This window comes from Carlito syrichta, unplaced genomic scaffold (assembly GCF_000164805.1).
Source record: "Carlito syrichta isolate Samal-C Ts95f unplaced genomic scaffold, Tarsius_syrichta-2.0.1 Scaffold301908, whole genome shotgun sequence".
Lineage (NCBI taxonomy): Eukaryota > Metazoa > Chordata > Mammalia > Primates > Tarsiidae > Carlito > Carlito syrichta.
The window spans coordinates 515,360-530,592 of record NW_007246004.1 but is presented as its reverse complement, the minus strand read 5'-3'; the positions used below and the strand labels follow the sequence as shown (position 1 = coordinate 530,592).

Sequence of the window (15,233 nt, the reverse complement as noted above, 5' to 3'; positions counted from 1 at the left end):
CACAAAATATGACTTTACGTTAAGAAGAGTTGTGCTCTCTCATAGAACTCTCATGGTTTCAGCTTAAAATAGGACCTGAAAGACTTTGAAACCAAAAATTCCAGGCGCTGCTGTAGTGCAGGATGAAAGTCACTGTCAACTCTTTCATTTTTTTCTTCTTTTTGGCCATAAGTATGTAAACACTTTTATAAAAACTTTACAGTTATAGGAGTTATTATAGTGGTGAGATAATGTGTCATTTTGAAAGTTTTGATAACTGCTTTTCTCTATTAAAGTCTAATAAAATTTATTAGAAAGAAAACCTCAAAAATTTTTAAAAAGTGTTATTAATTTGATCTCTAACACAGTCCTACTATAGGCCAAGTGTATACAGTAATGAATAATTTAAGCGAAAAATCACAATGAAGATGAAAAGACATTTTCTAAACTTGCAGAAGTGTGACCCTTGTTACAGCATACAATATAATACACTGTTTGCCATCACACATGGGAATTTGTAGATTACTTTACTGTTTCCAACGCAACCATCCTTCTTCTGGTATTTTCTCTGACTATAAGAATTCCCAGAAAAATGTGGCAAGTTAGGAGAGGAAAACAACTTTATTTATTCTATTAAATTAGGAGCTCTAGTTAAAAAAAACATAAAAAATGTTTAAAATGCCAAAAATGTACATTTCAAGCAGACTCTGATATTTGGTGCTGTGTTTTGCAAGAGAAAAACTGCCGGTATGTGATTAAATTTTGTTTACTGTAATAGCTCTATCATTCAGATTAATGGTTGTCCACTGTTACTATAAAGATGTTTACCATATTAGTAAATAGGGTTTGCTACTGGATTTGAATAACACAATTGTAAAAAACTTTACCTTCAGAGTTTCCATCAGTTATCTCCAGCAAGTATTTCAGGATTTCTGAACCACCATTGTCCTTTGGAGGATCTGAAAAGCAACCAGTAAATGTCTTGTTAGGAATAAAAGGATTTTTTTGGGGGGTAAGTATCATCAGAATGCATAAAATTGTCTAACATTATAATGTCTTAATTCTGGACTTAACCAAAAGACAGAAAAATTTATTTTACTCAACTCCTTTCTTGAAAAACAAAAGAAACAAACAAAAGAAGAATCTTTTAATGCTATCATATTATTCAAAGTTTTTTTGTTTTTTAAAAATATGTGGGGTACAATTCAGGGTTAGGTATACAAATGTTCATTATGCAGGTTATTCAAAGTTTTTAGAGCTAGAAACGCCAGAGTTAGCATTTATTTAGTGAAATATGAACAAAACTCAATATGAACTACAGGCACTCACTACCATGCCTGGCTAATTTTTTAATTTTGTTTTCTTTTTTGTAGGGATGAGGTCTCACTATGCCACCTAGGCTGGTCTTGAACTGCCAGTCTCAAGCAATCCTCCTGCCTGGGCCTCCCAAAGTGGTAGGATTACAGGTGTAAGCCACTGAGCATGGCCAAATTTAACTTATTTTATAGGTGGCAAGATTTTTTTGAGAGTTGGAAAGGAACAGAAAGTACAAAAATTATTGACAAGATAAATAAAACATCAGAAAGAAGTAAATCCATTCCAGCATAGTTTACTACCAAGCAAACTTTGTATCTCAGGTGAACTTGATATAAAACCAGAGGTATGGGCCAGTAAGAACATGTGTACAGACAGTCTGAGGAAGAAGGTTACAGCCTACACTAAAGTACTGTGATAGCTTGGGTATATATACAGTCTCCTTTTACTTCTGTGGTGGCAGGAGTTCTATTTTCTGAGGAGCAAAACACCTTGCAGTACAATTTCGCAAAGCTATAGTTTACCTCGATTATCAGTCTGCCACCTCTATCTATATTCTTAGACACAAAGGGGTTTTTCTGTTTACAATAACGAGCATAAAGTTAAATATTATAGCATACAGCTGATGAAAGTAAATACTCATTGTTGACAAAACTTTCTAGGATTCTCTGAGAAACAAGCTCTATGGTTTGGTAAAAAGCACACCTAGTTTTTACAGTGTCAGATGAAATATTACTTTAGATTTCTATATTTTTCTTCCTGTTACGTTTAATATTATATGACATGAGTGAAAATTATACCTATCATAGCACTTTTTACATACAATTACAAGTGTTTCTCAACCTTCTAACTGTATTTTTACTGGAATAATCCACACGACAGAGGTATGTCATAATATCCAGATATTATGACATACCTCTGTCGTGTGGATTATTCCCCAAACCCCATATAAACTTTAATATAAAGAATTCCTTAAGTTCAAGACTCTGGTACATATAAACAATAACTAGAACAAAAATTTTCCTAATTCACGGCTAAATTTAAGCATTCTGTATGCCAAAATTTACTTAAGATAACAAGCCTAAATTTTGAAATTTATTTTTAATATTAATTTTATAAATCACAATTTATTAAATGTTGCTCAATTTTTAAAAAATGAATGATGTATTTAGAGATTACTATATTCAATTCAATAAAGCATCAAAAATATAGGAGAAAATACAGGAAAATCATAAAGTAAACAAGATATTCTTAAAATTATCCATTCTAATTTCCATTAAAATTTTAATAGTATTATCCATTTCAGTTTGTAAATTCACAGGATGTTTCTCATACATATATTCCAAATGCATGCAACTCCTGCAAATAATACTGTTCATTAACTTTTTTGGCTCGTCATTACTGAAATTAATCCATTTAAAAAAACCTGTCAAGAAAATCAGCAGCAGCAGCAGCAAAACATACCCCATTTGACACTAAAGCCATGAGATGTAACTGGTCCTTTAATGAGAGGTCTGGTAGGAGGTCCAGGCCTGTCAGGGCTCGTCGTACAAACCAAAACTTCACTTGGACAGCTCTTCCCTTCCATGTTAGAAGCAGTCAGCTAGAACACAAGCAAGGGAACATTAACATGCCTCAGTTATTAGATATTATTAAATCAATGATGACATTTTATTTTTTTATTTTTTTATTTTTTTTTGAGGTGGAGTCTCACTCTGTCGCCCAGACTGTAGTGCAGTGGAACGCTCCTGGCCACCACAGTCTCGACCTGCTGGGCTCCAGTGATCCTTCTGCCTCATTCTTCCAAGTAGCTGGAACTACAGGTGCGTGCTACAACGCCCGACTAGTTTTTTTTTTATTAATTGTAGAGATGAGTTCTCGTCAAGTTGCCTAGGCAGGTCTCAAACCCGCGGGCTCAGGCAATTCACTCACCTTGACCTCCCGAAGAGGATTACAGGCTGAGCCACCGAGCCTGGTCATCGGTGACATTTTAACATGGTAAGATCAGAGCATTCATAAACTTGGACAGAGACACATATTCTCTCTCTAAACTCAAGTACTGATTTAATAGTACATATTTTACAGACCATTTATGTTCTGTATAGTTGACTATTAACAATTAACAATAAAACCATATGTCAGTTTTATCCCGACAAAAAGACATAATAAAACTGGTATGTCACCACCTAGTTCATATTATTTTGTGAAAGGAAAACATGGCTGGAGGAGACAGAAAAATAGCCTCACTTTTTGAGTAGGGAGAAATGCTAGAAATGATCATTTTAATAACTATGTTCTCATAGCCAGCACCAAAAACATGTCAAAAGCTATCATATTCCTCAAATAGTCACACACTGCACTTGCTAATTTGACAACTGTTTGTTGAGTGACTACCATGTGCCAAATAACACCGTTTGGTCCCCAAATTAGAGAAGAGAGGGCAAAATCAGAAGACAACTACCTCTCTCTGAAATATGAGGAAACATGGGCTGTGCACAGGATCGATAAATAGTGCTGCAACACAGACTATAGTTCACCAGTTTTGTCTCTTAAGGATCACAAAGTTACATTTACTTTTTTGGTTCTAACACAAAGTCCTTTGGTAGCATGAAGATGGCAGTTGTTAATGATTGAAGACAGGCTAACTAGGCAGGGGGTGGGTAATGGGAGAGAAAATAAAAGGAGGAAAAAGAAATGGGCAGATGAACAAATGAGAAGAGCAGAAGAGCAATCCAACAAGAGGAAGAACGCGGAAGGGCTGGTGGGGATGCAGGAGTGGCAGGTGCACTCAAACGCTGGTGCCCCTTCCCTGGAGAGGGCGCCAGCCGTGCCGTGGGTGCAACTGATGATAGCACATTATCACAGTCTTTGCTCTCAAAAGTGGATTTTAAAATTAAAGTGTGGTGTGCATTTCATAATGTTCTTTAAAAAAGTAAAAGCACTGTGAACTTCAAATATTTTTTAACCTGTAGAGTCAACTTGAAATGGTAAATGGTGAAACATAAACAGTTTTATTTTTAAGTGGTATAGGTACCACAATGATTGCTCACCCTGAATTTATACTGTGTGCTTCTTCTGAGATTTTTCACAGTACAGGTTAAGTCCTCTCCAGTGTATTTTGGGTGGAAAAGGTTATCCTGAAAAGGCAAAGACCGAAAACGAGACACGAGCATCAGAAAATCTGGGCATTAAAATGTCTTTGTACACAGGATTTTTACACTGCCTCTCCCCGCCACTGCCAACAGGCCAGAGATCTGGCAGCTACTGCAAGGGAGTGTATCAGAAGCCCACGGTGCTGCAGATAGCACTGGAGCCTTACATAGAAGTTTATCCATTGTTGTTTCCCCTGGATCTGGTTAACTTTATTGTGACAAAGGAGTAAGTACTTTTGAAGACTCATTTAACAATACTGCCAGGTACAAGCCCCTGTGCTGAACCTTCTCGTTCAAGCTATGTGCTCGGCAGTGAGCAGGTTGAGACTCCTGACAACAGTGTCCTCTTCTGACCGAGAGAGAAAGAACAGCTTCGATGTAAAGGGTCTTTTAAGAGAGGAAAGGTCCCACTAAGAGGTGAACGCAGGGAACTTGCTCAACAGTATTCTCCAGTGTTCACTCATCAAACACAACTGTGCACCTTCTCTGGGTCAGGCTCTTGGGTTTCAGCACTGCCCCAAACACACAAAGCCTCGTCCGCAGGCTTACATGCCTACTGGAGAAGGCAATTAAAAAACCCCTCGTATAAAACACATCACCTGGTGTCCAGTGCTCTGACAAAAGCTAAAGCCAGGTCAGAGGACAGTGGTGGAGCTAGGGAGGCACTGCTTTAGATGCCTGTCAACACAGACGCCACACATGGCTCTGAATGTAAATTCATTACAGTTAAAACCTCAGTTCCACAGGCCCGCAAGCCACATCTCAAATGCTCGACAGCCACGTGTGTCTAGGTGCCATCTTACTAAACAGCATGAGCTATACCACCACATTTCCATCACCGCAGAAAGCTGTATTGGTCGGTCTGCTCTACAGGGTGACCAGACTGTCCAAAGACATGACATTTGAGAAGAGACCTGAAGAAAATGAGGGCAGTGAATCAAAGACATTTCAAAGGGCAGTGTAGTCAGAAGGCATGGAACTTCAAAGGCCTTGAGGCCACAGCACATCTGGTATGCCCCAGGGACAGACACGAGGCTGGTAAGACAGCAGAGGAAGGAAGGAGGGAGGGATAAGGAGCCCAATCTAGGACCTTGTGGGCACTGTGAGAGTGTTGGGGCTCTTACTCTGAAGACTGGAAGGCACGGAGGTGGGCCAGGTTTCAAGCGAAGCCTGACTTGGTCTATTTACATCTCACAAGATCACCCAGGCTTTGTGAGGTGAACAGACTGAAGTTTAATAAAGGTGGAGCTGGGAATAACAGTAAGAGGCAATCATTCAGCAAACACATCATTGTAATAATCCAGGGGTGAGATGAAGGCAGCTTGGAAAAGGATAATAGCTGTGGAGGTGATGAAAAATGGGAAGAGTCCTACATAATCTCTAAAAGAAGACTGAACAGGATTTGCTGATGGACACACATAGGGTCGAGGGCGACTCCACATAGGGTCTTTGCTTCCCCAACTGAAAGGATGGACATGCCGTGCATTGGCATGGGGAAGGGCAGGCTTTTGCTGGTAGTAGTGGTAGCAGAAATTAAGAGTATGGTTTTAAAATCCCGTAGCTAATCTAATTCTTGGTGCCCTGGAGCTAGAACAAGGCTGACTTACGCAAGATGCTCAAGGGCATCAACTCTGCAAAACTTACGTTTTCATCCTCCTGAATTTCCAAAGTGTAGGTAATCACCTCCTCAGGTGAACAACCTTCTGGTTTATTCCACTGCAACGTGACCCATGTGATGCCAGCTCGAACCAGTCTTGGTGCAGAGGGCATCTGAGGGATGTTTCCTAAGGTGTAGCACACCACCTCCTGGCTATAACCACTGTGGAGAAAGACAGCGAGAGAGACGTTTAGGAGCCTATGGAGAGTCTTGCATGTCTTAAGAGGATGACCGAGCCTGCACACTGCCCAGCTTGCTGGGGTTGGGAAGTCTGGGATCTGGCAGGCCACTAAGCAAGGTGAAGATCCTTTGTGTGATCTTTCCTACTACACTGTTCTGCTTCCTCTCTTTCCTCTAGGATCTGCGCTTGAATACGTACACGAGTTACAGGACAATACATAGTGGACTCTCCACTTCCGTGGGTTCTGCAGCTGTAGATTCAACCAACCTCAAATTGAAAATATTCAGAAAAAAAATTTCTACAAAGTTAAAAGAGTAAAACTTCAATTTGCCATGCACTGAGTATTTCACTGAGTCTACGCTAATGAAGTACTATGTAGACATCATCTTGGGTATTTTAAGCAATCTAGTGATGACTGAAAGTCTAAGGGAGGGAATATGTGTGTGGGATATATGCCAATTCTGTGCCATTTCATACCAGAGACTTGAGCACCCAAGCATGGAGGAGGGAGTCCTGGAACAACTTCCTCATGGACACAGACAGAGATTGCACTTAAGGATTAATCTTCCTCCAGGAAATCGAGAAAGATGGAACTCTCTCCAGATCGTTTTATGAAGCTACCTTCACACTGATACCCAAACTGGGCAAAGAGCCAACAAAGAGAGAGAGAACTACAGGCCCATATCCCTGATGAACACAGATGCAAAAATTCTCAACAAGATTCTAGCAAATTAGATCCAATAAAACATCTCAAAAATCATCTACCATGACCAGGTAGACTTTATCCCCAGGATGCAGGGCTGGTTTAACATATGCAAAACCATAAATGTAATTAAACACATCAACAGATGTAAAAACAAGAACCACATGATTATCTCATTAGACACAGAAACAGCTTTCAACAAAATCCAGCATCTATGCTTGACAAAAACCCTTGATTGACAAAAACCCTTGAAATCTAGGTATAGAAGGAACACACCTCAAAATAGTAGCATCCATCCATGATAAACCTAGAGCTAACATATTACTAAATGGACAGACATTGGAAGCATATTCCCTGAAAACGGGAACAAGACAAGGCTGCCCACTGTCACCCCTCTTTTTCAACATCGTGTTGGAAGTCCTAGCTAGAGCAATCAGACAGGAGAAGGATATCAGGGGTATTCAAATAGGAAAAGAGGAATTCAAGTTATCCCTCTTTTTTTTTTGAGTTGGAGTCCCACTCTGTCATCCAGACTGGAGTGCAGTGGCCGCTCCTGACCATTGCAGTCTCCACCTGCTGGGCTCCAGCGATCCTTCCGCTTCAGCCTTCCAAGTAGCTGGAACTACAGGTGCAGGCTACCACGCCCCGCTAAATTTTTGATTTATTGTAGAGATGAGGTCTCACCAAGTTGCCCAGGTGGGTTTCGAACCTGCGGGCTCAGACAATCCATTCACCTCAGCCTCCTAAAGTACAGGATTACAGGCTGAGCCACCGAGCCCGGCAAGTTATTCCTCTTTGCTGACAATATAATTCTACACCTAGAAAACCCAAGGGAATCTGTCAAAAACCTCCTTGCACTGAAGGACTTTGGCAAAGACTCAGGAGGTAAAATCAACGTGCAAAAAACAGCTGCATTTTATATACCAACAACAAACAGGCAGAGACCAAACAAAAAGTACAATCCCATTTACAAAAGCCACAAAAAGATAAAATAAAACACCCTGGCATCTTTCTAACCAGAGAAATGAATGAAAACTACAAAATATTGCTCAAAGAAATCAAAGAAGACACAAACAAATGAAAGAATAGTCCATGCTCATGGATTAAAAAGAATCAACATTGTTAAGATGTCCATCCTACCCAAGGCGATCTACAGATTCAGCACAATACCTATTAAATTACCATCATCATTCTTCTCAGACCTGGAAACAACAATACAGAAATTCATATGGAAACAAAAATACCCACGGATAGTCAAAACAATCCTTAGCAAAAGAAACAAAGTAGGAAGTATCACACTTCCAGACTTTAAACTTTACTATAAGTTTACAATAATCAAAACAGCCTAGTATCGGTACAAGAACAAGGATATAGATCAATGGAATAGAGATTTCAGAAGCAAAACCTCAATTTCTCAACCATTTGTTCTTCAACAAAGCCTCCACCTATAACCACTGGGAGGGTAAAACCTATTCAGTAAATAGTGTGGGGGAAAACTGGCTAGCCACATGAGAAGAATGAAAGAGGACCTCTCTCTATCACCATACACAAAAATCAATTCCAAATGGATCAAAGACCTAAGCATAAAACCTCAAACTATATGAATCTTAGAAAACAAAGGAGATACCCTTACAGAAGTCGGAGCAGGTAACTAATTCCGGATCAAAACCCCAAAAGACCATGCCATAAGAGATAAGATAGGTAAGTGGGACCTCATCAAACTTGAAAGCTTCTGCAAAGCAAAAGAAGTCATCAAGAGAGCAGGGAGACAGCCCGCAGAATGGGAAAAAAATATTTGCCAACTATATATCTAACAAAGGCTTGACATCCAGGATCTATAAGGATCTCAAATGTGTTGAAAGGAAAAAAACAAACAGCCCCATTAAAAAATGGACAAAAATCATGAATAGACACTTTCCAAAAGAAGATATATGAGCAGCCCACAGACACAAAAAATGCTCAGCCTCACTAATCATCAGAGAAATGCAAATCAAAACCACATTGAGATACTACCTGGTGGGGCTTGGTGGCTCAGCCTGTAATCCCAGCACTTTGGAAAGCTGAGGTAAGTGGATTGCCTGAGCTGCAGGTTCAAGACCCACCCAGGCAATTTGGCCTCGTCTCTACAATAAATCAAAAATTAGCTGGGCGTGGTAGCGCACGCCTGTTGTTCCGGCTACTTGGAAGGCTGAAGTGGAAGAACTGTCGGAACCCAGCAGGCTGAGGCTGCGGTGGTCATGAGCGTGCCACTGCACTCCAGTCTGGGTGACAGAGTGAGACTACAACTCAAAAAAAGAGATACCATTTAGCTCTACTAAGAATGGCCATCATTAATAAACCAAACAACAACAGATGCTAGAGAAGATGTAGAGAAAAGGGAACTCTTCTACACTGCTGGTGGGAGTGCAAACTAATTCATTCTCTATGGAAAAGTGTGACAATTTCTAAAAGAACTAGAAATTGACTTTCCATATGACCCAGCAATCTGCCTTCTGGGAATATACCCAGAGGAACTCAAATCATTCTACAAAAAAGATACCTGTGCACACATTTACTGCAGCACTATTCACAATAGCAAAAACATGGAACCAACCATGCTGCCCATCCAAAGAGGACTGGATTAAAAAAATGTGGTACATATATATGCTGGAATATTATGGAGTCACAAAGAAGGACAAAATTATGGACTTTGCAGCAACTTGGATGAATCTGGAGTCTATCATACTCAGTGATCTCACTATTACAGAAACAAAGAAGTGAGTACCACATGTGCTCACTCTTAAGTGGACCCTGAACACCTATCATAATACTACAAAAAATGGACTGGCAGTAGCAGGACACTGCCGAAGGGGAGACGGCATCAATAAAGGTGCCTGATCCTAATCCAGGCGAAGTGAGTTCCAGTGGGAGGCCCAAAACTTCACCTGTACCTAAACCACTTATGTAACAAATCCTGACTTGTACACCACAACTTTTAAAATTATTTTTAAAATGCAAAAAAAAATTTTTATCTCCCCCCAAAAGCATGGAACAGAAAGCATAGTGAAGTACAATGTTTACCATACCCTAGTCATTAAGGAGTCTTCTAATCAATGTGAGCACAGATATTTGCCTGCTGATGAAATAAATGTTTTACAAATATATACAGTACTGTTTTTCAAAAGTCAGTGGATGCTTCCAATTCATTTAAAAATCCTTGAACTCACAGAAGTCTTTATCATTATGAGTTTTTTTTTTAACTCTAAAACGATAATGGCTAACATAGGTGGAAGAGGCAGGCCCGTAAAACTTTGTGTTAAGAAGAGGTTCTTTAGGCAGGAAAGAAGGTTGAGGACCACTGATATGCCAAACCTTTAAGAAGATTTTCAACAAGCAGTGATGAAAGAAAACGATTTTTCCGTTAATCAAGAGTTGCCCTGCAAGTACAAGAAAAACCCGGCCCTTCAAATCCTCCTTAATCAATCGCTACCTCCCAGCACAATGTTCCTCTGTCTCCCACTTCCTGGAGGCATGCAGTGGCCTCCAAGACAGTCCAGGTTCCCCCCAGTTCTGTGTCTGCCCTGGGCCTCACAACAATGGCCAGTCTAGCACTTCTTTCTTTGTATCAGGAAACTCCACATAATTGAAAAAGGCAACTGAATAAAGAGCTTGCTAAAATGAAAGAAAAACGTACATGTTCTCAAAAAAATAAAGCCCCAGAGGAACTGGTTTCAAAATCTGTACTGCTACATTCATCCTGGTTCTCAGAGATCCTAATGGGGCTTTTGCAATGTCACGTGCGGGTGAGACTGCAAGGCGGCCACAGTGGCCTTATCAGGTCGGAAGAGGCCTTCCTCACTGCGATCAGGATTCCCTCTTGGAAAGTCTCGAGTTATCCACGTGGAAGCAGCAGGTGTCCTCATGCCTTCCAGCAACATGAGAGAAGGCTCAGACATCATCACCCAAACGCTGAAGGACAAGAGGACAAGACACGTCATACCTGGTGCCGATGTCATTCCGAGCGGCCAGCCTGAATGTGTATCCCATTGCCGGACAAAGCTTTGTCAACTTGCAGTGCTTCTGGCTCCCGAAGAAGCATTGTCTGAAACCACTGTTTCTTTTTCCCTAAAATAAAACAATGCACAGACTTAAACAAACAAACCATCTTAAGAAAATAAAGGAGTATCTTGGATAATTGCTTCATTTCTGAGTGCAGATGAACAAAACCAACAGACAGGAAGCTTGTAGAGAAGTGTCCATGCTGCATATAGACGTGCTCTACAATGAAATCTCAGTTTGAACAAGAAGGTGCCACAGAACATTCTGTAACTGAGGTCATTCACTGTTCTTGTGGAATTTCTAAAGTGATTTTTGGTTAACAAAATAAAAAAGGTGCTTTCAGGCACAAGGCTATGCTGCAATGAAGGATCACAATGTCTAAGATTCTCTTCCTCACATCTGGGTTGCTCAAGTTGCCCAATTCGATCAACCATGAGTCTGACTGCAGCTCCTGAGGAACCACTAGCTCTGAAATGGCACTGCCCTTCCCAGCCAATTCCTAGGACTGCCCACGCAGAGAGAGTGAGCCATGTGAGGCCTTCTCCAGCCACCTCTCTCCTGCCATGCAGAGTCCTCCGAGCCCCTCACAAGTCCCTTCTGGTGACGGGGAGCAGTTTCTCCACTGATGCTTAAATAATGGTCACAAGCCTTTCCACACGTGCTTTGCATCCGATAGTGCTGGTAGACAATAAGGAAGCTCAATCGATGCTTACAGAAATGAACTGAATGTCTGATGAGCACTTTGAATACTGGTTGAATTCATCTATGTCTATTACAGGCAGTCTCAGTTTATTAGGCTAGAAATATACTTTCAATGCCTTCCAAGTCTTACATGATGCTTCAAATTCCTTGATGTAAAAATGAAACACTCCAGTGAGGTCTCTTATTAGACCCGTGAGTAAGGGGGGGAAACCTAACTCCCCTATGCCATACTCAGAGGCATTTAATACTCCTATCAGCAGTTTGCTAGAACATTTCTTACCCACAATTCCTATTTATCTTATTATCTTATCTATGTTCACACAAAAGACAACATGATGCTAATAATGAATGAATCTTAGAATTCTAATTGAGCAGGTCCAGAGCCTTCAGAAATATGTTTAAAACTTTCAATTTATTTTATAAAGAACAAATCAAGCACGTTTTTCCTGAGCAAATTTAAGCATCTCCTTCCTTGAGCAGGCCTCCAAATACCACTGAAACACATTCCAGGAGATGTGTAATAAAAAGTAAAATAAGCACACAACTAGCTTGAATGTCACTAGGGTGAACAAATTAAAAACATCACACCACACTCATCCTCTCACCCCTCCTCCTGGCCCATCTTCTACCCAAGCAAAGCAGTGCCTTCTCCAATGGAAAGGAGTGGAAATCTTAAAGTTCTTTAAGATTCAAAGTTCCTTTTATCAAGAGTTCAAAGTGCATTCAGGTGCACCTGGAGGGGGGAACAGTAGTAGTAATTTACAGAGGAGTAGTAAATCAAGCATCTTTCAGTTCCCACTTGGGCGGAGTCACTGTGTGGTTGGCAAAGCATGCCCTCAGGCTTCCTTCAACCTTGAGAGTTAAGGCTGAGGAAGGTGATTTATTCATAAGCAAACCCTTGCATAACTACATCCAGTGTCTCACTGCACTCTACATGAGCCCTGGTAGGCCTTGCCTCCGTTTCAGGCTGCAGCAAGCTCTACCTTCTTGCCTCCTCTATTTCTGCACTCAGAGTAAACAGTGCAGGAAAGGCACATCCTGCCACAGCAGATGCAGCATCCCTTCCAAACCCAACGCTGGCTCCCCTTCAATGCCTCATTTTTCCTATGTCTCTATTTGGTCTCCTTTGCCCATTCTGGTGCTCAGAACTATGGCCAATAAATAAAAGCCAGTCTGTTCCTTACTAAGTTGATTTGCTTTAATATGGTAGAAACCAGACTGTCTGGCTTAAATGACAGAGTGGGGAGGCATTGATGGGGGACCTAGACTTTTCTTTTAAAAAGGCCAGAGCACTCGAGCTCACTAAAGAATTAGGGGAAGGGGTATTATGTGACTTTCAAGACATCCTCCTATATTGCTGGCATTAAAAAAAATCTCTACTTGTGAAAGAAGGAGAAAAGTGTAGTAGTAATTAAATGTGAAAAAGCAGTAATGTGAAGAAATCTTAGAGACAGGAACAATGGCTAAAGTCAGAAATAATTCTTAAATAAACTCCAACCTGTTTGGAAAAAGCATGCCAACTTTTCCACCATAACAACTTCCAAGATGTACTACTGAGAGTATGGAACTTAGGAACACACAGAAAGATCCAAAGTTGTTGGAACCTTGAAATCAAGTTTCGAAGCATTTTCTGTAGTGTCTGAGGAGGTATGAGTACAAATATTTCACAGAGTTAAATAATTAGGGCTTGTTGGCAAATTTTTAGAAGTCATTGAGAATAGAGCAAAAACAAGGGAAAGTACTTTAAGATACTTCAGATATGAGAGAAGCTTTTGAATACATGAACATATTCATGCATTACTTGCCATAAAAGGGATATCTGGAAAGAAAAAAACTGATATTCACAGAAGTCACTGCAAGACAGAAGTGATTTGGGGCTAGGAGGTTAACAAATGAGCATTAAGAGGGCCCTGGCTCCAGTGGCTGGATAGTAGCGTCCACGTCTGGCTGTCCACTGTGCTGGCTCCTGGAGGGCTCTGGGCTTGAGTATTAGAGTAAGCACACATTGAAAGGTATGGACAACTTGGAGAATCTGTCTGTAAACCGAGAGGGATCCCAGATAGCAGACAGCATTTATAAACAAAGTAATGCCCAGTTCTTTTTGTTGACAGAAATGAGTAAGGTAGGGAAAAAACCCTAGCACTTTAAAAGATTGAAAGATTCATATGAGCTGACAAGAGTGATAATGTGAATGTTTATCATTGTTTACCAGAAATTAAATATATTCAAACCATCACTGTCAGTGAAGTTTTATAGAGCAAATGACAACTTTCATATTTATAGGGAGTGTAGCTCTACGAGATTCTGAGAGATTCTAATCTACGGCACATCCTCTCTTTTGCTAAAATCTAATTCAAACTACACAGGATTACTAAAATATACTAGCTTGACTTGGGAAGCATACTTTTTAATAATTTAAAATCAGTCTTGTGCAAAGCTCCCTACAAATGGCTCTAATATAAACGGATATGTCCTGACACTTTTTAGTCTTGCTGTTCAATCATCTGGTCAAACCCAGGCAGCATGGACAGCCAAGGCTCAGGTCTGATCCTGGTCAGCTAGACCACTTGCGGCGTGTTGCACAGAGAAGAGTAAGCTCTTAAAGGGGCTGTCAGGGCCTGCGAGTTTGGACAGATTCCAGCAGCACCTAATCCTCTATACCTTGGTGGGTCAGGTATGTGGCACCGTCAGGATGAGAACCTCTCTATGATGAGCACCAGAGGTCCCGTTCTCGGTGGGGAAGGGAAGGAAACTTCACCCCAACTAAAGAAACTGGTGAGAAGAGGCTCAGAGCTCAAACCATTGATCACTCTGGAGCAGACCTAGTCGCTGGGCTACTGACCTCATTTGATAAGAACCAACATAACCCCAGCCATGTTCTGGCTTAACTTTCTACTGCCAGTGTCTCTGGGCCAAAAAAGGGCAGATTTTATAATCTCAGGCATGGCCAAATGCTTGTTTTTAATAGCTCAAATGAGTTCATTTGAGGGCAAGGTTAATCTTAACTAGAATGTGAAGATGTCTTGGAGGACAATCCATGTGTACAGAAAAACCGCAAGGTGCTCAGTTTGGCAGGGGTTCCTCTTTGCACTCAGTTGAATTTACAGCTCTTGCTAATCCAGAGAACTCAGACCTAGCCTGACAATACTAATTCATCCCCCTGGGGAAATGCTTTCCAACCAGGGCCCAGGTGCTTGCCCACCATTTCTGGTCAAAACTGCTCTCCAGGAAAGGACTTAGCTTGTCATGCCCCGCCCCCCCCAGCATATATCAGATTGGCCCTTTCCCAGCACTGAGCTTTGCCTTTCTCATCGCTGAATACAAATATATTGTGGATTATGTACTCTAGACATCAGCGCTTGGCTTTTCTTCCAATGTCTCAGGCAATCTAGTCCCCTGAGTGTGACGGCATTTCTACTTACCACAGAATTCACCCAACCTAGTCTAGACATCTCATTTATCTGAAACTTAGCACGTGGGTGCCTCTTTCACTTCTAGATTCACATA

The 15,233-nt window shown here is 40.9% G+C and overlaps 1 protein-coding gene across 1 annotated transcript in view; it reads right to left on the bottom strand.

Moving 5' to 3' along the window:
• Positions 1–15,233, bottom strand: part of FNDC3B (fibronectin type III domain containing 3B) — a 296,455-nt gene that overhangs the window by 57,821 nt on the left and 223,401 nt on the right. Inside the window, exons 11-15 of the mRNA XM_008055647.1 lie at positions 10,966–11,090; positions 6,090–6,264; positions 4,344–4,430; positions 2,758–2,896; positions 867–938 (exon numbers count right to left, since the gene is read on the bottom strand). Coding sequence (XP_008053838.1) covers positions 867–938; positions 2,758–2,896; positions 4,344–4,430; positions 6,090–6,264; positions 10,966–11,090 — 598 coding nt within the window. The remainder of the gene's footprint in view (positions 1–866; positions 939–2,757; positions 2,897–4,343; positions 4,431–6,089; positions 6,265–10,965; positions 11,091–15,233) is intronic.